The sequence below is a fragment of the Ambystoma mexicanum genome, chromosome 9 (genome assembly GCF_040938575.1).
Source record: "Ambystoma mexicanum isolate Mex_15411 chromosome 9, UKY_AmexF1_1, whole genome shotgun sequence".
NCBI lineage: Eukaryota > Metazoa > Chordata > Amphibia > Caudata > Ambystomatidae > Ambystoma > Ambystoma mexicanum.
In genome coordinates, this window is record NC_090931.1 from 1,482,398,204 (window position 1) to 1,482,422,727 (window position 24,524).

Consider the following 24,524-nt stretch of genomic DNA (forward strand, 5'->3'; position numbering starts at 1 on the left):
CAGTTGATGACAATGGGTAATGCATAACGAGACCCATCTTGCCAGACTTTGTTTGGAGCTATGTTGTCCTTTCGTGCAGCCCGCAAAGGCAATGAACAGTCTGTTAGATAAGCGGAACTCCTTAGTTCTCTGCAAGTAGAATTTCAAAACCCTAGTCACATCTAGGGAAGGTAAAGCCCTTTCTGCTTCCGAAGTAAAGTTCCGGAAGAAAGATGGTAGAAAAATGTGCTCTGTGAGTGTCATTTCTGATAAGACCTTGGGCAGAAATTTTGGGTGTGTCCTCAAAATGACACGGTCTTGCTGAAACAAAGTAAAAGGAGGTTCTGAAGACGAGGCTTGTAATTCACTCATCCTCCTGGCCGAAGTCATGGCTACCAGAAAAGCAGTTTTCCAAGATAAGAATTTTATTTCATATCTGTGAATGGGTTCGAAAGGGGGTTCCATGAGAGCCGTTAGCACAGTATTTAGGCTCCAGGAAAGAACTGATGAGGGCATAGGAGGATAAGTATGCATCAACCCTTTCAGGAATCCCTTGATGGCCGGAAGAGAGAGTAAAGACTGCGCTTCTGGAGGCGTCGTGTATGCTGATATGGCCGACAGGTGAACTTTGATGGAGGACAGGGGGAGACCTGCCTTAGCCAAATGTAACAAGTAAAGTAGTATCTGTTCTACCGAAGCTGTAAGTGGGTTAATAGTCGATGTTTCACACCACTTAGAGAAGCGGGTCCATTTCCGCACATAGGTGATCCTTGTTGAGGGGGCTCTATAGGACCTGATTACGTCCCAGCAGTCTGCCGGAAGGTTCAAGTTCATCAGTTTGCGCTACTCAGGAACCAGGCTTTGAGGGAGAGGCTCGCTGGGTCATGGTGGAGGACCTTGTGGTTCTGCTGAGTCAATAGGTATTGATAAGCCTGGAAGCAAATTGGAGGCCACCGGGATAGATGCTGCAGTCCTGATCCTTCATTCTGCGCAGAACTCTGACTATGAGTGGAATGGGGGGAAAGGCATAAAGGAACTTCCCTGTCCAGTCTACCAGGAATGCACCTCCTGCTGATTGATGTTCCGGGTACCTTGAGGCGAATGCTTGACATTTCCTGTTGATCCTGGTGGCAAAAAGGTTGATCTGTGGTTGGCCCCATGCAGAGAAAATCCATTAAACTTCCTTTTCGTCTAGCTCCCATTGGTGGGATGAGCCGTACTCCGTGCTCAGTTTGTCCGCTAAGACATTGTCCACTCCCGGGAGATGTTCCGCCCTGATCTGGACTTTGTGGTGCAATACCCATGACCATAGGAGTTGAGCTTCCTGTGATAAGATCTCTAACTTTGTGCCTCCTTGCTTGTTTGTGTAGTGCATGGAGGTTGTATTGTCTGTCTGGATGGTCAAGACTTGACCCGCCACTACTGGAAGGAAAGCTTTTAGAGCCCATCGTATCGCCTTGAGCTCTAGGACATTGATGTGGAGCTGTGATTCTTGGTCTGACCAAGCCCCTTTTGTCTGAAGGTCCGCCAAGTGTGCTCCCCATCCCGAAAGGGACGCATCTGTCCTTAAGAGAAGAGTGGGTGTTGGTGCCTGGAATGGCATCCCTTGGAGCAGGTTCCGTGGAGTGTTCCACCATCGAAGTGCCTTGTGCGCTGCTGTCGATATCTGGACCAAATCTTCCCGTCAGCCTGTGGCTTGTTTCCATTGGTGGTCCAGGGCCTCCTGGATTGGTCTCATGCAAAGTCTGCAATTTGGTATGAGAAATATACATGAGGACATCATGCCCAGGAGGGATTTGAAAGAGCGTACCGTGGTCGTCTCTTTTTCTAGGAACAATGATGTTGAGTGGAGGATGGCTATTACTCTGTCCGCCGCTGGTCTTACCCTGGGAATGGTGGTGTCGAACCCGGCCCTCAGAAAAAGAACTGTCTTGCTGGATACTTGGCAGGATTGTATGTTGTTTATCGAAAAAACTAACCCTTTTAGGAGTTTTATCGTATTCGACACTGCCAATTGAGCTTGACTGAAGGAGCTTGCCCTTATCAACCACTCGTCCAAATATGGAAAGACCTCAGTTCCCAACCTTCTGAGGTTCGCTGCTGCGGCGCCAGACATTTGGTGAATACCCTCGGTGCTGATTTTAGCCCGAACGGGAGTACCCGGAATTGGAAATGTAGGTCTCCTATGGCGAACCTGAGGAACTGTCCGTGGGCAGGATGAATTGGAATGTGGAAGTATGCGTCTTCTAAGTCCAGAGTGACTAGGAAGTCGTTTCTGTTCAGCCACGGTAAGACGCCTTGCAGGGATATCATTTTGAATTTGATGCGTTTGATGTATTTGTTGAGTGCCCTTAAGTCCAATATGGGCCTCCATTGACCGTTTTTCTTTTTGATTAGAAAGAAGCGGGAGTAGAAACCTTTTTTTTCTGGGTATACTGGCTCTATAGCTGCTTTATGCAGTAACTTTTGAACTTCTGCCATGACGTTCCGCAGCATGTGATCTTTGCGAAGGCTGGGGGCAAGGGATGGAGGATGGTTTAGGAATTCTATGGTGTGACCCTTGCGGACCACCTGTAATATCCACTTGTTCGATGTTATCGAATTCCAGCGTTGAAAAAATTGGCTTACCCTTCCCCCCACAGGTGTTTGGAATAGAGGGGGAAGAATCGAATGGTCAATTCTGTTTGTTCTGGGCTTTACCTTGGGAAGGGCCACGCCTTCCTCTCTGGGAATACCTGTTGGCGGATTGATATCAGTTGCATTGGATCAGGTTACCATGTGACCTTTGACCATAGGAGGAACGTGTATATCCTCTGTCTTTTGATGCTGCATCTCGAAAGGGCCAAAAGGACCTGCAGTCTTTATATTTATCCTTCAAGGAACTGTTGGCTCGAGCCGTATCCGTGTTCGTTTTAATTCATTTAAGGTGGTCATCTATCTTTTTGCCAAATAAGTCTTGCCCGTAGAAGGGCATGTCCAAAATTTGTGCCTGCACCTCAGGCCTGAAATTCGTGGCCTTCATCCATGCTTGTCTCCTTAGCACTGTGCCGTGGGCGATTTGTCTGAAACCTGACTCAGACACATCGACAGCCGTGTCGATCATGTGGTCTGAAGTGGCTTCTCCGTCCGCAATGATGGACCTGGCTTCTTCCTGTAAATCTGCTGGTAGATGGTTGGTCAGCTTGGACATGCAAAGTCAAAGCTTGCCGTCAAACCTGGCTGTCATGGCTAATGCGTTGCCCGCTCTGATCGTGAGAGATGCTGAGGAAGACACCTTTCTACCAATGGCTTCCAGTTTACGAACTTCCTTGTCTGGCAGTGCTGACAGTGGTGATGATGGGTTGGCTAATTTCTTTCTAGCTGCTACTGTGATGACTGAGTCTGGCTTCGTATGACCCCTTAAACAAAGAGGCGCTGCGTCAGGTGCCTTGTACTTCTTTTCAGGTCTTGAAACTAAAGCAGGTGTGGATAAGGGTGTGGCCAGTATCTTCGACCCAGACTCCAAATGGTGTTGAGAAGAGGAATCGTGGTGACCGTTCTTCTGCGTTTGTCCCTGTGCTCGTTAAGCACTGACTTCTTCTCTTCCGAAGAAACTTGTACCTTGAACAAGTCTGCAGCTTTACCAATTATAGTATGAAACAATACCAAATCCTCTGTAATCTCTCATTCCTCAGGATCCAAAAAATCCCTGAACGGGTCCTCTTGCCAATCAGATACTGACACAGATGAAGGTACCGTAGTTGGATCTTGAACTGGCAATCGAGGTCTATGAGGTGATGCTGGAGAGGGGACTCATGTCGGTGAAGCACTGAGTGTTCTGCTCCTGGATCTACGTGGAGGCTCAGGTGATCGCTCTCTTTTCTGTTCCCTTCTCCTGGGAGGGGAGTGTCTGGGCATGCTATGCCGAGGTGAATTATTCCTCAGGGGGGTTCTTGGCTCCTTAGGTACTGAAGACCTATTCTTTAGATCTTGGCGCCTGTTAAACTCCTCGATGATTCTTTGCATCGATGCCATGAGCCCCGGGTCATAAGGATCAGCCATGTCCTCTGAATCCGGTTGCCAAGGAGGGCTGTTTTCCTTAGGAATGAGGAAAGGTTGCTCACCAAGCATTTCCGTGTCCGAGAACTCCTCCTGAAGAATGACATCCGGGATTTCTGTCATCTCTTTTAAAGGGGGCAGTTGTGCTCCAACTGGCTCAGGTGTATCTGGAATTGGAGTAGCTGGTCCCAAAGACTTGTGAAGACTGCTCATATTGGATGGTTTATCCGTGACGTCAGCAAATGGTGTTGCGGGCTCTACTTCTTCAGAAGACACCACATTTTTCGGAATCGTCAACGGTACTTTCGTCGGCACAGCTTTTGCTGACGATGGCTTCGTCGACAGTGGTTCTGTGGACGAAGACTTTGAAGATGGTTGACCTGTCGACGAGAGCTTTGTGGAGGAGAGCTTCGATGACGAGTGATGTGCTTCCTTCGACGACGATGATTTTGACGTGGACGATGAGGTTTGGAGTGTTGTCATCGTTGACGGTGGCTTGCTTTGCTGCCGCTCGTGGACAGCTTCTCCGTGGACGACTGCCCCTCCCCCCTGGTTTTTTGAAAACACCTCCTTACCTTTGGAGGTGGTTTTTTCTTCAGCCTGATGTGTTTTGTGGTGTTCTGGGTCCAAGGAAGGCATAGAAGAAGTGGGTTCCAACTATCTTTTAGCCTTATGAGAGGGAGAGGAATTCCTTTCCACTGAAGAGGCCCTTCTCTTAGAGGTTTGTCTCTCCGATGGTTTAGTAGATGATACAGGAGCTGTCTTGGCAGACGCCTCGTTGAAGGACAGACCCTTGGCTTCTAGGTGTAACAGAAGTCTCCTGTGTCTGTCCTGCAGGGTTTTGGTGGAGAAAGTCCTGCAAATATCACATTTGTTGATGTCATGTGGATATAAGCAGTAAATACAGTGGTCATGTGGATCCTTCATGTAGACCAGTTTCTTCCTGCACGTCGTGCAGTCCCTGAACAGGGAAAGCTTCTTGGCAGGCTGAAGCTCAGCCATGCTGAGGAGAACTTTCACTTGACGAAAAAGTACTAACAAAAACGTTTCTCAGAGTACAAAGACTCAGAATAGCAAGCCCCTAAGAAGGGGAAAAAACAGAATATATTAGAAAAATATATACTACACACAAAAGGTGAAAAGGGTTTTGAAAGCTCAGAGAGCTGGAGGATTCCTTCTGTCTGATAGACTGCGGTGAAAAATCAAAGAAAGATGGCTGCCTGGGGCAGAGCCCTGCCACCTCATTGCTTGGAGCCACAAAGGATCAAAGTGAGGTGGAGGGATTACACAATGGAGTGGCTCATAAGCCACAATGGAGTATCTACATGCATTCTCTAGGGGAATGTATATTGAAAAGCTTTAATAATTCATTTTTATCACCGAGGATTCCCAGTCTGACGACGGGGAATATTCAAGCATCTGCATCTATGAAAGATCCAATGCTGGAGAAGTATATTACTAATACATAAAATGAATTGAAAAAGGATATAATTACTTAAGCTGTTCTATGCCCGTTTGCCGACAGGAGTTTTTTTCGATGGAATTTTCACTGAAAATGTTCCATTGCAAAAACTTATCTAAATATTATTTTTTTTATATTTGGGTGGTTGCCCCTTCCAAGCCCTCCCTTCCCTATATTTTAAACCTTACCCGAACTCTTCCCTACTCATTTGATCCCCCTTTATATTTCAATTTGTTTTTTTAATAGAATATTTTCTGTAGCCAATTCCATCGAAAAAAAACTCCTGTCAGCCAAACGACTGTATACTATTGACAGACTATGTGCACCTGTCAACTACTCAGGAGTTGCATTCAAGTAAAAGGGCCCACATTCGTAAATCAGTATGACATAAGTATTCCATGCACGTCGGTCTCACCCAATTATTCGGTACTTCTACATCCCTATCATATTCTAAACTTTCTGATTACCCAGTCTGGCATTAAAATCACCTGCCCCATCCCTGATTTCCCTCTCCAGAGGACAAGACATATTTGTTACATCGTTAAAAGCTTGTCAACGTTCTCAATTTCATAAGCTTTCTTCTTATCATAATTACTGGTATAAACATTTACGAAATAAAAATGTATGCCAGTACTACTAATTGTATATTCCTAGAAAGAATTAAATCAATTGCTGTTATAAAGATTTATGAAATACAACTTTGAACCACAGTAATTTTACAGTACTACTACTTGTATATTCCTTGAAAAAATGAAAGGTCAATTCAATTAAAAATTTAGGGCTACCACAACAAGTATGCCTAATCCACAAATTTGACGTCCCTTTTTAGCATCTTTTACCACATTCATTCAAACTGGTGTAAAACCCTGTAAATTATTTGGTCATAGCACCAGGTTTCCTTAAATAAGAAAATATCAATTCCATTTTAGAACTCCATAAAATTTTTGTGTTCCACCTTTCCTCATGAGCCTGCGAAATTCCATGACAAAATGTTTATATTGAAATGGATTACTGTGTCAAGGTTTCTGTTATTGGCCGCACCGTTTATAACATCAAGTAGCTCTTTGGATATCTCGGATAACTGGGTGGCACCATCAATAACCCCACCAACTTTAACATCTACACTACCTTGTATTGAGAATTTCCCTCCACAAAACAAAATTGAATATTGTTTTGTACATGTTAATCGACGCCATCCATTCTGTTCAGCGGAGGAAAAGTATTGTGGTGAGAGAAGATAAAAGCTAACAATTAATTATTGCCCATGTTCCTCCCGGGCCTTTGAGACTGCATCCCCAACCTCTGTAGAAATAAACCAATGGGGAAAACCTTAATAGATGTGCCAGGGAGATTGCAAAAGGAAAGCTTGTTTAGGATCTGGCTTACCAGGAACATACTTCTGAAAGTTGAAACAGTACAATGCCCTTAGTCCACCCAACCAGAGCGTTTTGCCATTAAGAAATCTGAATTTACCCAGTGTAGAGATCTACTCATGAAGTGACAGTATTCTTAGAGAGTGTCAACATTACCCAGGACTAGATATTGGGGTTGCCTGTGGGGGAAGTTATGATAAAGAATTGACTATGTAGTGGCTTTCCCACCTTCTTCTGTTCTTTGACCATACCCTCCCTATTTGTCAGATCAATCACTGATATTGTATTACATTTCTTAATTCCCATTTACCTCTTTTGCCCACTCTATCACCACGGACCTTCGTTTTCCTTGGGTAACTGCTTCCATGTAATTTGCACTCTCCATCTCAGCAGAATTAATGAACTTAATTACATATGAGTTTTTTCCTTGAACACAATTTACACCTGCCGAAATGCCCCTCCTGCCATCCTTTGAGTTAAACTTCAAGGTTTCACCTATTATAATATGCAGATTTACGTCTAGCCTACAAAAGCGCTCTTTAATATTAAAAGTTGTTTTCTCCAACATAGCCTCTTCCCAAGTGGGAACATTCATTGACCTCTCTCTCCTAACTACCTAAGTCCTTACTTTGTGTAGAAGATTTATTGAGCTCCATAACTTTGGAATTAACCAGTCTACCTTCCAGACGTTCATTGGCTTTAACTATTCTCTTGTTTGTAGGCACATTATCAATTAATTCATCAGGATGGTCATCAGGGCTTCCTCTGCCCTTACTTTCAGCGTCCTCTTAATTTTTGTAGATTTAGGGCCTGATTTACAGAATGTTTTCCTATGGGATTGCGCCATTATAAAACACTTCCATGAATCAGGCCCTTAGTCTTTTCCACTCAGAAAATGTTATCATTCAAATCTCCTATTGCTTTTTTTAAATCACATTTTAATATTACTCAAATTACTCCTTTGGTTTTTTTTCTCACCCTTGTTAGTCACATCCGAACATTTTATTTTGCCCATCAACAGAATTTGTATCCTTAGCCGGGTATCCGCCAGGTGTTGGACAACTTGCTCAGCACACAGGCGAATGTCTGAATGACTTTTACTCAAGTCCATCTCATTGTGCCTAGATTGCCAACAACAACCTGTCCCAGCACTTCTCAGGTTTAACCATATGCCCTTTTTCATTTCCTTATTGTAGTAAAATAGTTATTATCTCCCTTAGCAAAGAACATAATGGAGTAATGTACTGACGTTTGTTCCACCTCCTTCGTCCTTCCTCGCACAGCCCTGTGCAGACTGCTGAACTGAACTCTTTGCTGCATACTTTTGAGTACATCAGGACCATCCAGCCATCACTCTTCTGTTTTGCTTACCATGAGGAGTCCCTATCTTTAAAAGTACTCCACTTTGCACATTTCCCTACCGATCAAACTGTTGCAGGAAACTAGAAACGGTACGCGACTTCCACTTGAACTTCTCCTTCTGCTCCACCACACTCTGGAATTCTATGCCCATATATCTGCAAACCGAGGAAAATTACTGAAAGCCTGGCTATTTATGGTGACTACACCACACGCCATGCTGGGAGGGTGCCTCTGAGCAGCCTCTCGCACTTACCGCGCAAACCCAAACACATCCTTCACAGCGGGGACAATTGGGCAGCGAGGGTAGAGGAAAGTGCTGAGAGTTTTCCTACCATGGGTGCGTAGCTTAGCGGATGGGCCTGTTGGCCTTACTTACCCACCAATAAAGTTTTGTTCAGCATCCTGCAACAGCTCTGCGTATCCTTCTCAACACTATTCAACTGACGCCAGCATGAGAACTACGCAAAACAACAACCAACAGATGTCCACTCTAAGCAGTATCAATCAGAGAGAACCTCCTCTGTCTAAAATGACACACATATCACAAATCCGCCCCCAACGCGTCAGCCGAACACCATGGGAGACCAGACTCAATCGGGTTGGTCTCCCTATAATCCAATAGAATCAGACTTGCTTTCTCACAAGCATTCAATGGGCCACCACGCAATGCGCTAGCCAAAGATTCTGGCATATAAGCCTCATTCGGGGGAATTTACCATTGCCATGTAAACCTAAATGTAACAGGAAGAAACAATGCTAACAAAGACAATAATCGAGCACTGCAACTACACCAGACAAAACGTTTCAAACCAAAAGCCTCCCTCTTGCTCAACCATTCACTTTTGCCCTTTAACTGACTCATATCAATCTCTCTCCACCTTATGCCGTTCACACAATTAACCTTTGCACACTGCAGCAAGTCCTGCAAGCACAACTCACAAAGAGCCACCACACCGTATTCCTGTTGCCCGATCCCATCCATTCATGTCAACGGCTAACTAGGTCCTTGCCGCGCTGTTTCCTACTGATTGACTGCAGGCGCTCCCTTCCAGACGAAATACTCACACAGGGTTTTCTCAGCCACTCTTCACCCAGATTCATACCGACACACATGGTGGAGGTACTTCCAGCATGCATGCATCTGGACCACATAATTAGTATTTGCCTAGCTTCTCTCAGTCACTTCCCACCTAGATTCATACAGACACACATGATGAAGGTACTTCTAGCTTGGAAGTATCTGCACTACATGATTAGCATCTGGCTTCCTCTCACCTCATTAACAACCTCATCCATTTTTACTTGCAGGGCCATGCACAGAGGTGTTGGCAAATACAAAAGAAATGTGCTGTGCTAGATCACTTTACTTTACATTAAATCTAAGACATTTTGATGTGGGACTTTATAGTCTTGCAAACTAGGCGTGTGCCCCTCATCCATCTAGGCACTTCCATCTCATTTCATCACAGTCAGCTATTTTTGCATTTTACCCCTGTCTTTGCATATTATTTATTTTTCTTCCATCCCTCCTTGGCTACATGAAGCCAGGTAGAATATATAATTGTTGTGAGGATTATGGCGCTCACTTCGCTCCCATTCCTTTTTTGATATAAACATTTTAACCTTTTCAAACTTTTACTTTAAACTGTGAAGTCACACTACACTTATCCACCACAGTAAACCATAAACCTAGATGTCTGACAGTTTGTAGCGCCACCTAGAGTGTCGGTGTCGGATGCAGCATTCCAGTGGTGTGCAGACCCTTTTTGCCCTGCGAAGGGGATGCAATTTACTTAGCTTCCCCAACATATCTAATTTCCATCTCCAAAGATTACAGATTGCATCTATCCAAATGCTTACTTCTGCTGGCTGGAGAGCACCAATGACCAAGGTCCTGAACTTCGTAAACAGGTCAATAAGAGTATAGTTTTTCAGTTTGTGTGGATACCCCATAGTGCTTACTATAGAACTGGTCTACACCCTCATCCAAGACCAGTGAAACACTTTCAAACTAGCCGTTCTTTCCAGTATTAGTCTGATCATCTTCTACAACGCATACAATTTCGATGATCTGGATCACGTGGCGAGGTTTCACAAACACGGGTGGTTGCTTTTTGGAATGGACTTTCAGCTATATCTGAAAATAGTATCTGGCCGGCGTATCTTTAGAGGCTAGCTCACAGCATATCCCTTTTCCAACTTGCTCAGTAGACCATCTTTCCAGTAAGGTGCTGTGCTCTTATGTCTTCTAAGCACAGTTGTAGAGCTTTACAAAAGCCCTGCAACATGACATAGCATCCTTGTTCTCTCCGCAAGAGTGCCCTGTTATAAGACAGCCATACAAATTGGTGAATTTAGACGTTAGGGTAACACAGCTCGGGTCACAAAGCACCTGAAGTGACAGCACAGTACCTACCAATCTCAAGAGAGGGAAGAAATATCTCATATCTAAACTTCCAGCCCACTCCTGTCTCCAACCATGCACAACAATTCTTCCAGCACTGTCCTCTATTTTGGTCCTCCCAGGAGTGTCTTTGTACTGTCCTCCCAGTTTGTTCCCTTACCACTGTCCTTCCAGCCCAGTCCTACTATTCTTGTGCCAGAGTCCTGTTCTATTAGTCAAAACTCCCTACTCACACTTCTGTTCCTCCAGGGCTTCATCATGTGCCTCTTCCTTGTCTTCCCAGATCTGATTTATCATATTCCACTTGACCCTTTCCCTTCAGTCCCATCCTCCTAGACCTATTTAATGAACATATTATCAAAAATGTTACTGACCTGTGACTTTTACCTGGTAGAACACTGAGTCATCTCCAGCATCACACACAAACTCGCCCGAGTCCTGCAGCCGTGCGGATGCGATGACAAGCCTGCGATAGACACCATCCACCTCCAGCCTCATGCCATCGGTCTCCTCCAGCTCCACACCGTCTTTGTACCAGCAGACGGGGGCGCTCTCCCGGGACAGCTGGCAGCTCAGTACCACACGCTCAGAGGACAGGTAAGTGTGTGTTGTATCATCGCTGGTGTTCACGATTTTCACAGGTGGGTCTGGAAATTTAGAAAGAATTGGCAGTGAACAGAACTACATCTCACCCAGAGGGCAAATGTATTTTGTAACACTCTTTTTTTCTCACATGCCTCTCTGTTCAAGAACTAATGCATTTTTAGAACTCCAAATGTCATACACACCAGTGACCTCCAATTACCTCTTAGATTCAGATATACACTGCTCGAACACCCAAACCAAAATACTTACTCAGAGGGGTTGATGCAAATGTACATGCACGCTTTTCCTGTTTCCCTGCATACCATGCTACTTAAGAATATAGGAGCTCAAACACTGGAAAACAGGAAGTTCCTCTTGGATGCCATTTTGCAAAACTGACACATGTTTATACCACTTTATAACTTTGGCATTGTTCAACAGCTGTTTCTAACACAGTTTCTACCTTGCAATTCCTCCCCTTCCTCCCTGGCACTTGCCACATTGGCCTGCCCAGTACTTGCCCAGCACCCCACCCTTGGAGGCCCCCCACTCCTGCACTTCTCCCTCACCATCACCCCTTGCATTTACCACCTTTTCATGCACTTGCATGGTAGGATTGTCACAAGCCAATATAGCTGTTTTTGTTGTTTTACTTTTTGATTCCCATGCCCCCCCCATCTTGTCTTGAGGCGCCTGGACACACCTGTGTATGGGCGCCATACAAATGCCCAATACATAAATAAATCAGGAAGGTGCTAACAGTCACTTTAAGCAAAAAGGTTCCTGAGAACTGCCTGGCCGAAAGCTGCATCTTCACGTGAGTTAACATCCAAATAGTAATGTCGGCAGAAAGCAGACGGAGTGGACCATGTTGCAGCTCTACTAATCACATCCCATGACACTTGCTGCTGAAAAGGGATTAATGTGATCACTGCGCTACCGAAAATGTCGACTCCCATTACGGAAAGATGCAGTGATCACATAGATCACTAGTTCCCTGCATCCCCCTACCTGCTTCCCACCCAACCTACTTACCTTTTTGGCAGCACACTTAAGTGCGAGCCGCCGACTCCCCTCTATCCCTGCAACGTCAGTTCCCACCCACTTACGTGAGTCAGAGCGGGCGCTGCAAGGTCCTTTATTTGTTTTACTTTCTTTCCCCCCGCCATCCATCGAATGGAAAGGGGGAGACACCCCTGCAACCCCCGACACACATTGCAATGAACAAGGGGAGCGAGGGACACCCCCACAACCCCAGCTCCCCTTAGTCAGTGCAATGAGAATCAGGCTTTTTGTACGGCGCAAAGGCGCAGTTATGGGCATGTCGCAATAATTGAGGCAACATTTTGATATGATTCCCGAAAATTCACTGCTTTTGCTTTGGCCCTCACCAAGTGCTCCCGAATGCCCTCTGGAGGAGATTTGCCTTGCACTTTGTAAGCCTCCACTATGCAAGACACTATCCATCTGGCTATGGTTGCTTTAGACGCTTGCCTCCCTGGTGAAGACCAGCCAAAAGTTACAAACAGTGAATCAGACTTTCTGTATGGTTTGGACTTGTCCAGGTAGAACCTTAACGCTCTCCTAACATCTAGGTAATGCAAAACCCTGTCTGCTTAACATTGAGGGTTCGGAAATAATGTAAAAAGAGCAATTTCTTGATTAATGTGAAATTCAGTAACAACTTTGGGCAAGAAGGAAGGGTGCGTCCGTTAAAACCACCTTATCCTTATGGAACTTTGTGTATGGTTCATAAAATGCCAGTGCCTGAATCTCGCTCACCCTCCGAGCCGATATCAAGGCCACCAGTAGAACCGTTTTTAATGTTACAAACTTAACATCTACCGAAGCCATGGCACCAAAGGGCTTATGCGCCAGAGCCACTAAGACCACATGGAGGTCCCAGGAAGTCTGAGTCCTTCTGACGGAAGGCTATAACCTTGCCACTCCTACTAACAACTTCCTGACTACCGGATTGCTGGAAAAAAAACTGATTTGCTCTGAATTTCTATGCCCCTATTGCTGCTAAATAGGTCCTGCATGTGTCCACTTGTACTCCTGACCGTGCCAAATATGGTGGGAATGACAACACGTTATCTAGGGTACAGATTAGAGAGTCAATACCGGTATTGTGTGCCCAATGACAAAACCTTGTCCATATGCTTTTGTACTGAGCTCGAGTCGAGTCCTTTCTGGCTCTCTGTATTATATTCAAGTTGGCGTCTGACAGCTAAAGATGCACCAATGTCAGTTTCTCAAGAACCAGCTGCTAACACAGTGGACTGAGGTTTGGGGTGAAGCACTGAGCACCCCTGTTGTGACAGCTTCCAATCCATCACCGGCAGGCGGATTGGTCCCTGAACCGACAATTGGTTGAGGTCCAATTACCACACCCTGGAGGGCCATAGCTAAGTCGACAGTATCATTCTGCACTTCCTGGACATTTTGAATTTGTTGATCACTCTTGAAAAGAGCAGTGTTAGAGGGAATGCACAACAGGTCAAATTCGATCTGTCTATGTGAAACGCATCCCCCTCTGACCCTGTGCACTGGCCCTCCCAAGAGGCAAATCTGCTGCATTTGGCATTGCTGGTTGCGACAAACAGGTCTATCTCTGTTTGGCCCCACCATCGAAAGATTTATTGAATTAACTTGTGTTCAGACTGCTGAGCCTGTCTGCTTCTGCATTGTCCTGGCCCAGAGCGTGGACTGCCTGCAGCCAAATCCCCTGTGCTATGGACCATTACCACAACTGAAGAGCCAGCTTGCACAGAGGAGCGGACCTGATTCCCCCGTGCTTGTTCACGTAGAGCATGGAAGTCATGCTGTCCATGAGAATCAGCACCACCTTGTCATGCACTAGAGGAGCAAATGACTTTAAGGCTAGGAATATCACCTTCAACTTGTAGTTTATATACCTTTCCCTGCTAGGCTGCACTCTGTGAGCCGAGTAGGTCCCTTGGGTAGCACCCCATCCCTCTAAGGATGAATCTGTAGTTGCAATCAGCGAATTGAGGGGGAGGATAAAATGGGGCCCCGAGCTTAGAGACAAGTCCTCCCTCCAGCATGGCAAATCCTCCCTGAGAGCTACAGGGACTGAAATCCTGCTAGATTAAGACCCTGTTTCCTGATCCCACGAGGCTGCCAGATGGAGCTGTATTCTGCTCATCTTGAGCCTCGCCAAAGGCACTGACAGTATGCTGATTGCTTGCAGACCCAACAAATGCTGATACCACCACACAGTCGTACATTCCTTCGCCAGGAAATACGTTACTGCAATGACAATATCCCTCCTCCTGTTCTACATGGGGAAAATTCTGGCCTGCACCGTTTCCCACTGAAATCCGATGAAAGTAATCCTCTGTGTGGTGTGCACTGTGAATCCCTACTCGAATAGAAGGTTGATTAGTGCGCCCAAGGTGCGAGTCGCTTCCTGGGGCGAGTGCGCTCTGGTAAGCCAGTCATCCAGATAGGGGTAGACGTGCTGGCCCCTGATTCTCAACAGGCTGGCCTATGGAGTTCATGATCTTTGTGAACACCCTTGGAGCAGCATTGTGCCCGAATGACAGAACTTTGTACTGGAAATGTTTTCCCATGATGGAAAACCTGAGGTACTGGTGATGGTGGTGCCAAATCGATACCTGTAGATAAACGTCCTTCAGGTCCCGGGCGCATAGTCAGTGTCCCTGGCAAAGAGTCTCTGCAACCTTTGCTGGAGTCATCATCTTAAATCTCTGAAAGGAGAAATAAAGATTGAGGTATGATAAGTCTAGCACAACTCGCAGGCCCACCTGGTGCTTTTGATTATCGCAAAGATCGTGGAGTAGAATCCCTTGCCGCTGTCCTCCACGGGAACTCTTTCCACCACGCGGAACTCTATCAAGGTCTCCACTTCTTTAAGGAGTGCCGAACACCCTATCTGAATTAGAGCAGGGGAAGAAGACTAAGGTTGAGAAAGAGGGAGCCGAAACCCCGCTGAAACCACTGAAAGAAGCCAACGGTCTGTGAAATGGTGACACCAGTGATTCTTGTGAAGGGATGCTCTGCCTCCCATGGGAGACTCGTGGACCCGGACAGTGAGCTCATACTTTTTTAGGTTCTGAGGCAGCTGAAGAGGAGGGGGTCGAATAGAACACCTTCGGATTGCCTCTCTGCAGTTTACACCAGTGTGTACTAGGCGACCTATCGGGCTGCCTCGTTCTTCTCTCCTGGAACCCTCAAAAGCCTCTGAATGACCTTGGCCTGCCTTCAGACAGTGACTAGGCCTGTGAGAAACCTTTGACCACTGGTTTAGTAAGGATGGCCTAAGACTTAGCCGTCTGGGTACTGGTCTTCCTCTTGGTCAACTCCTTGTCTGTTGATGCATGAAAAAGCAAATTTCCCTCGAAAGCGAGGTCCAGAATACACTCTTGAACTTCGGTGCTGAATCTAGTGGCGTGCATCCATGCAGATCTTCTCAGATACACCCCAATACACATCCTTCTAATGGCTGCATCTATGTGAGCTAATGCTGACTCTAAAAGGTCCTGAGTGACCAAGTTGGCCTCTATTAACCCTGATTTGCAGGCTGCTTGCCTGTCCGTGGGGAGATGTTATGTTAATGGTTCTTGTACCACACACTGTTGTCACTTGCATGGTCTCTTAGCGCTCTTCCTGAGCGAATCCTGCTATCTCGCTAAGGCATCAGCGTTGGCCTGCCAAAGTACAAGGCTGAGTTTGCATACACCTTCCTGCCGAATGCTTCGAGTAGCTTGTCTTCCTTGTTTAGGACGGCCGAGGTGGTCTGCTTTGCTGACCTGGCCCCTGCCGGCTTAGCATGCAGCGGCCCCACTGCCACCACCAATTTATGGGTCTGTGGGTGAAACGCCAACAAGGGCCTCTCCGCCTCCAACTGCCTATAGCAAGCATCCAATTATTTATTTAATGCTTGACATGAGTGAGGTTTAGCTAACATTTTCTTGGCACCTCTACAACATCTTTCTGGATGGGGATGTCAGTCCTAGAGGACGTCCGGAGAGCCAACATGTCTACTAACACACAAGCTTCTGGCTGCTCTTGTAGAGGGGCAGACACCCCTAGAAACTCTGCCAGCCATTGTAGCCTTTCATGAAATGCTTTATTCCCCTCATCATCATCTCCATCTGTATTCTGACCTTTATTTGCTGAGCATAACTCTGACTGTTTTTACGGTCCTAGTCTTTGGGCAGCTACACCAGGACTTCCAACAGATCCCACTAGCTTCTGAGCATCGATTGGCTGCGGCGGGGGAAGAGGTGGGGAGGGGGCAGTGGAGGAAACAGCAGTAGTGGCATCGGTGGATGCGGCAAACGCGGTTGCAGAACAGGCACTAACGGTGCCGTAGGCACTGAAGCCTGGCCCTGAGGTTGTTGCAATTCCTGTGGCATAACCTCTTTTATGAGCCCCTTCAATATGCTGCACATCTGAGGTGATTTCATTAACTGGAGCAATCTCTTGAAGAATCTGTACTCGCAAGCGGGGGAAGCCTGAGACACAGGGTGCGGGGATCCCACTGACAGCGTCCAGCTCGATGTGGTCGGCAACTCCATCCTTGCTCGTGGTTCTTTAGTGGAGACCAAGTGCGAGTCTGCTCGTCTTTCCACCGTGCTAAGCCTTCTAGAACCCTCGGTTGCTCTTTCCGAAGGTAATGAGTCTATTGAAGATGGCACCCTGCCTGCGTCCACCACAAGGCCAGAAGAACTTTCCTGCCTTGCCGCCATTTTGTGACTCTCCGCTGAGTGTGCTCTGATGTGACTGCGTGGGGTAGCTGGGCCCTGCAGAGTAGGTCCTCCTGGACGCTCGTTAGTTTTACCAGTTCTCTGTTGCACTGGTCAACTGCATGACGTTGTTTTTTTGGCACCCAGTGTTTCTGTTGTCGGTGTTTCTGTTGGATGCATGCCAGAAACAGTGCCACCGGCATTTTTACTGGCGGAAACACCGGCAGAAGTAGGCAACAATGTTGTTTCCATCATGCCGGTCGCACCGTTTCCAGCATGGCAGTTTGCACGCTCCCGCAGTGTTGTAATGTGCTGGTGATTCTGTGGTTGCGGTTGGTGGCAATTGTGCTACAGATTTCATGGAATCACAGGCACATTACCGTGAAATTCGTAATGTGGGCCTTTGTCTCGCCTAGCTATCACACCAATCAGACTCCATCACCTTCCTTTTAAGATATCCTTTTGATTAAAATATGCCACCATCCCAAGAAAACTACACAACATGTATATACCCAGATGTATGTACAAACTTTCATAGCATTTGAGAATTATTATTTTCTTTTGCGATCTCTTTATACAGAAACAAACTGTCAATTGTCATCAAAATATTCTTTATTTTATATAATACATGGAGAAAAAGCAGAAGCACACTATATAAAAAGTTGTAAATAATTAAAAATACATGGTTAAATCTGTGATACAACAATTATTGCAATTAGAAGAAACACACAACCACCCGTGACCAACACTGTAACCCATACAAACCAACCATATTAATTCTCATGCATAATCCATTCATACAGTGCAAAATAGAGCAAGGTAAACGATTTATAGAAATAGTAGGTCTAACAAATCGACCTAAAGTGCAAAGTGTTGTTTTGACATTAAATGCACCAAATAGTTAAAATGCTGGCATGTATCAATTATCTTGGTCAGATGCAAAAATTCTCCACAAAAATCATATAGGCTATCCAGACTTTGTTGTCCAGTGGAGCTTATAACAAACAGTGTTGACTCAAGTTTTGGCTTGGTAATCTAAATGGATTTCATACCCAAGCCATCTTCAGGACACAAGGAGAATGATCAAATTGGTGTGTGTAACCAATTTGACATACTGAGTGTCTAATAAGTGTGGTTGTGACAAGCGAAGGTGTAACGCAATCACGTCCCTGTTATGCGGTGCTTTGAACAGAATAGGTGTTGTCCGGGTCCATCTGTCTCCCCAGTGGCGTGCCAGGAATCTCAGTGGTTCGAATTTCTAAAATGATGTAATCTCCAGATCCAATTCAAACTGCTGGGGCCCCTCACTGCTGGGCCTCTCCTAGAATGTATAATGACGTTTTAGCGTCTAGTGTGCATTGTTCCCATCCAGTTTCCTCTTTGAATCTTCTCTCGCGTTCCCGGTATTATGAAAGACAGTTTTCTCTGAATGCCCGTCAACCATAGTGTTGTATTCAACCTTCACCAAATTCGACCCTTCTCTTCCCTCCTCACCTGTGTCACAGAACTCACCTTCCTCCTCGGAGATGTGGCGCCGTAAGGTATAGTCCTTTCCTTTCTTTTGACGATTGCTCTGACCTCGAGAGGAAGCAACAGTGACCGTTGGCTGAATGGCGGCCCAGTGACTCCCTTCCCGAAGCCGGATTGGAGCGGGGGAAAAGCCGCAATGGCACAAAAAACCTAGAGGATAGTCGTCTGTACCAGTGGAGGTCGAGATCCAGACTGGATATTGGATACCCAGAAATAGTACAAGAAGTGGAAAGGGTACACAAAAGCACACAGCAAAACGGAAAGAAAAAGGGAAAGGAGAGCCACGGCTGAGATGGAGAAGCCAGGAGAGAGCAGCCAGCAAGAAAAAAAATGGACAGCCGGGAGAAACAACACAAGGTAAGAAGAATGAGAGAGAGAGAGCGAGCGAGCTAGGAAGGAAGAGCAATACAGGTAAGTCAAAGGACAGGGAGACAGCGAGAGAGAGAGAGAGAGAGAGATTCCAGTGTGGAATGAAAGGGAAAATAACTAGCATCAAACGTAACAAGAGGAAACTCACAGCAGCGGATGCAAAGCGCTGACTGCAGTGAGAGAGTGTGTTTTTAACCTCCCGGTGGCGACGGCCATGATGAAAAAAGGCTAGACCAACACCAGAGAAACAGAGGATAGCGTGAAGGGACGATTAATGGCGTCCTAACCTCCATTTCTTCCATATGCTCCAGGACCCAGTGTGCATGACACATAGACAATGGGCCTCATTACGAGGTTGGAGGTAGCCTTGCGGTTTTACCGGCAAGGCTTCCTCCAAACTCGCATCCAGGTCCGGCACCCACGAATGGGGAATTACCGGGCTATTCCGGCCCAGCCGGACCCGGTAATTGCCCTTATGCGGGTGCCGGACCTGGTACATCCCCATTCCCATTTGAGCCCCATAGGGCTCAAATGGGAATGGGGAGGGTGGTAGCACCGGTACTGTTAATAACGGTACCGGTGCTACCATCATGTTTTGCTCGCGGGTGCCGGTATGGCCACCAGGTCAGATCTGGTGGCAGCAAGAGCACCTGCGAGTAGAACTCCTAGTATGACGGTACGGTAGCAACGGTGCAGGTAGCGATACCAGCACCGTTGTTGCCTTACCGCCATACTTGTAATGAGGCCCAATGTATCGTAATGTGCTGGCGATTCCGTGTTTGCGGTTGGCGGAAATGGTGCTACCGATTTCACAGATTCACCGGCACATTACTGTGAAACTCATAATGAGTGCCTTTGTCTCGCCCTGTCACCTATCGGAAAAATCACCACCTACTTCCAGGTGGTAGATACTTAGGCCAAACCAGGATGGTCTCAAGAGTCTGCTAGCTTTAAAACAGTGCCATTGCACTTGGCACTGTGCTATAAACTAACCGGCACTGTGGCAAGGTGTGTAACACCTACTGCTACCGCCGAAGAATCAGTACATGCCAACCCCACTGAGTTAGTAGCCACCATGCAAAGCCCTGTCACCTCGACAGAGGTTGCTAACATGTCCTCTGGCCATACAGACAAAATTGCAACGACTGTCGATGTTGCTGAATCTCTTTACGGAAACCATTAAGGAAACCGTCGATGATGTGGAAGCCATAACAAATGAGACGTGTTGTAGCAACACGCCGGATCTCAGCAATAACATCAATGCTGCAGACGGTGTGCTGCATTTTGCTGTAAAGATCCTGCTTAAACTGTGCAGAGTCATATTGGAGGAGGTGAAGAAACAGGGTGCTGTATTAGGGCAACTGAATAATGGTTTTTTTATGTAAGTGCAAGTGTACAAAAGGCACCAAACAGATCGAAACAAGTTATAATAACAGAATTGGTACATGAAAATGTAGAACAAGAAGTCATCCTAAAACCTGCGGGTACTAACATGCAGGACGAAGCCGAAGATGTTAAAGACCTCTCTATGCATAAATCTCGTAAGGAAAGGCGCCTGGCTAACCGGGCCAGAATGTGGAGACAAGCAGCAAATAGAAAAACCCTTACCAAGGCCCAAACTGAACCTGCTGAACCATTAAACTCAACATCAATTATGCCTGAGCAAGTACAAAATAAGGAAACCAGGCAGAACCCTAACAAGAGACGAACTGGTGACAGAAACCATCTGGCACATTAAGTTTGTTGCTGGTTGATGACCCACAAGATAAACAAAATGATGCGGAAATGTCTGAGCCCATTGTAGCATCGGTAAGGGGTGAACTGACCCGTTTGTTCGTCAATCATGATTTATTGGGCTCAGATGCTGACTGTTTTTATTCACCAGGCACAACACGGTCTCCGTTGTGTGTTCAACCTGTCCCCACCCTTACAGTGAATGATCCAAATGTTTTTACTTTGGGCAGAGGCCCATTGACATTGACGGGCAATCAGACTAATAGAACTGATCTTTTCAAAGTTCTGCAGCTTTCAGTTTTGTTTGACCTGGAAAAGTTAATGGAGGTAATTTGGTAAGAGTCCATTGTGTTACAGCTGAGGTATCGACGTTGATACGTAGTTACCAAAAGTTTATCCTGAACGTGGGATTTGTAGTTGACTGTCCGACACATGTGCCAAAGCTGGAGAAATGGAGTTACAGGTAAGAAACTATTTCCTTCTCCAGCATTGGATCTTTCATGGATTCACATGCTTAGAATAGATTGTATAGCAGTATCTCCCAACGTTGGAGGTGTGTATGCAAACCAATATCACAATAACCATAAAGCATATTTATCATGGCAAAACATCACATTATAGTATGTTAACAGTGAAAACACCACTCTTAAAAGAACATTGGCCGAATGATGTGACCCCTTAATTGGGGCTTACCTTATTGAAACAGGTGCTGTAGGACTGCACGACCCATCTGTGTATCCTCAGCATGTTGCTGTTTGAGGCAATAATGCCGGGTAAACGTGTGTGGTACCGTCCAGGAAGTCGCCTGACAAGATATCTCCCAGCGGAATTCCGGACCACAATGCCGTCGACGAAGAAGTGGATCTCGTCGAATGGGCCCTTGGACGCTTCTCCAGCGGTTTTCCGGCTTTTGATTGGCAAAAGGAAATAGCAGACGACACCCATCGGGCTAGTCCTTGTTTTGAGATCAGTTTACCTTTAGCCGAAGGGCCATAAGCCACAAATAGTTTTCTCGTGTCTCTGAAGCTTTGAGTGCGATGGCGGTAAAATTTTAAAGCTCTTTTCACGTCCGATGTATGGAGAGTCTTCTCCGCAACTGACGAAGGTGTTGGAAAAAACGTTGGCAGCACTATAGAACAGTGCTTATGGAACATGGTAGGCACTTTAGGAATGAAATGAGGATTAGTAGCCAACACGACTTTATTATTGAAAAACCTTAAGTACGGTGGATCGATCACTAAAACTTGTATTTCTGACAGTCGTCGAGCCGAAGTAATAGCCACCAGAAAAGCCAATTTCCACGACAAAAATTTCAATGATGACGATGACATCGGCTCAAAAGGGGGCTTCATCAGCGCTGCCAGAACCAGGTTAAGACTCCAGATTGGAGGAAACCTTTTCGTGGGAGGAAAGGTTCGGAACAATCCTTTAAGGAAATGTTTAATCAGCCGGTCACTAAATAACGGAGTTGAATGTCTCTTCCGAGTAAATCTCGAAATGGCAGCCAGATGCACTTTTATGGATGAAACAGACAAGCCTTTTTGAGCTAGGAGTAGCGAGTTTGGTAGAAGCTGTTCCGGTGTGATATTAAGCGGGACCAAACCTGGTTGACCTGCGCACCATATGCAGAATCTCTTCCATTTGTATGAATATGAAGCGTTCGTGGACGGCGCCCTCGCCACTTGCAAAATGCGACGACAGTCCGCTGGAATCTCTAACGTACCAAACTCGGAGAAATCAGGAGCCAGGCTGTCAGACTGAGGCTGTCCGGGTCGTGATGCCAAACAACCCCTTTCTCTTGAGACAGAAGGTTCGGAATTTTCTGGAACCTCATTGGTTCTGCCGCTGAAAGATAGAGTAGATCGGAGAACCACACTTGTCTGGCCCAGTACGGGGCCACCAGGATCACCCGACACGGATATCTGTGGATCCATTGCAGCCTCCAACGTATGCGCGGAAACGGGGGAAAAGCATACAGAAACTTGTCCGTCCACGGGAAAGAAAACGCTTCCCCTAGTGAGCCTTGCTGTGGCCACCTGCTCGCGTATTGTGTGCATTTCCTGTTGTCTCTCGTCGCAAAGAGATCGAGGGCCGGACGACCCCATTTCTCGAAGACACGGTGTAGTTGTTGGTCGTTCAGTGCCCATTCGTGTAGTCGATTCATCTCCCTGCTGAGAGAGTCTGCTTGCACGTTTTTGACTCCTGGCAAGTGGAACGCCAATAAATATATCTTCTGCTGAAGGGCCCAATGCCAGATCTCCTGGGCTTCGGTCAGCAGAGTTCTGGAGCGAGTACCTCCCTGCTTTCTTAGATAAAACATTGTTGTTGTGTTGTCTGTCATGATCCGTACAACTGATCCCTTTATCCGTGGAAGAAAGGATTTCAGGGCCCAACGCACCGCCCTTAACTCCAGCACATTGATATGGAGGCCGGAGTCCTCCGAAGACCAACGACCCTGAACCTGTAGGGAATCCAGATGAGCTCCCCATCCAGTTAGAGAAGCATCCGTCACCACTGTCATCTGGAACACTGGTTCCAGCAAGGGCATTCCCTTTGTCAGATTTATGGAAACTCTCCACCATTGAAGCGCCTGCACGAGCTTGCTGTTGATGGTCAATTTGTCTGACCAACGCCCTTGACACTGTGCCCATCGATCCACCAAGAATTCCTGAACCGGCCTCATGAAGAGACAATTGTTGATTAAGGGTATGAAGGACGACATGGTCGCCAGTAGGGACATGTACCTTCGCACTGACACTCTGGTGTTGACTTTCCAATCCGATGCTTTTTGCTGTAGTTTCAGAACCCTTTCGACGGATGGCTTTACCAGTCCTGACTGCGTCTGGAACTCCGCCGCCAGAAAGACCAAGGTCCTTGATGGCGATAAGGAGGACATTTCGAAGTTTATTGCGAAGCCCAAACGTTGTAGGAGGCACATGGTGCCATTCAGACTTTCCTGTGCCTTTTCCGGAGACAATCCCCTCACTAGCCAATCGTCCAGATAAGGGTACACATGATGACCTTCTTTCCTTAACCAGGCTGCTACTGGAGCCAGACATTTCGTGAACGTCCTGGGAGACGATTTCAGTCCAAACGGGAGGACCTTGAACTGATAGTGGGTTCGTCCGACGACGAACCGTAGAAATCCTTTGTGTCGTCGACGCATCGGGATATGGAAGTATGCGTCCTGAAGGTCTAGCAACGACAAATAATCTCTCAGTTGTATCGAATGGATCACCTCTTGGAGTGTAAGCATCTTGAATTTTAGATTCTTGAGCAGTTTGTTGAGAGCTCGTAGATCTAGAATGGGACGCCATTTTCCATTGGGTTTCTTGACGACAAAGAAACAGGAGTACACTCCCTGTCCTCTTTCTGCCACCGGGATCAGTTCTATAGCCCCTTTCTGCAGCATAAGCGCCACCTCTTGCATTAGTATTTGAAGGTGGGGCTGCATCGAGAACACCGGTGGAATGCGTGGTGGCTTGCCCTTGAACTGTAGAGAATGGCCCAGATGTATTGTGTCCAAAACCCATTGGTCTGTTGTTATGCGCGCCCACTCGTCGATGTGACGAGACACTCTGCCCCCCCAGGACGTCCTATAAGTTGTCATTGCTGGCTTTTGGCCTGTTTATCCTTCGTCGACGAGGAGTAGGCGCCTCGTCGTCTGGAGGTTTGGTAATCTCTGCCTTTACGAGTCGCTTGGTCTGCACGTCTGTAGCCTTGGGAAGAGTAGGATGGTCTGCTGAAACCTCGGTCTCTAGATGATCCAAACCGGGAGTTACCTGATGCTCCTCTGAAAGGACGAAAGGAACGAAAATTCCTACCACTCTGGAGGGCTCCAAGGGAACGAGCCGTGTCAGAATCTTCTTTCATGCCCTTCCAGGCCTCATCCACTTTCTCCCCAAACAGGTGTTCTCCTTCGCACGGCATATCCATTACCTTATATTGTACCT

At 46.5% G+C, this 24,524-nt stretch overlaps 1 protein-coding gene across 3 annotated transcripts in view; it reads right to left on the reverse strand.

Annotated features, from left to right (window-relative positions):
• Positions 1-24,524, reverse strand: part of OBSL1 (obscurin like cytoskeletal adaptor 1) — a 1,294,044-nt gene that overhangs the window by 774,682 nt on the left and 494,838 nt on the right. For all 3 annotated transcript variants that reach the window (XM_069616948.1, XM_069616946.1, XM_069616947.1), the window contains exon 10: positions 10,993-11,265. In XM_069616948.1, coding sequence (XP_069473049.1) covers positions 10,993-11,265 — 273 coding nt within the window. The remainder of the gene's footprint in view (positions 1-10,992; positions 11,266-24,524) is intronic.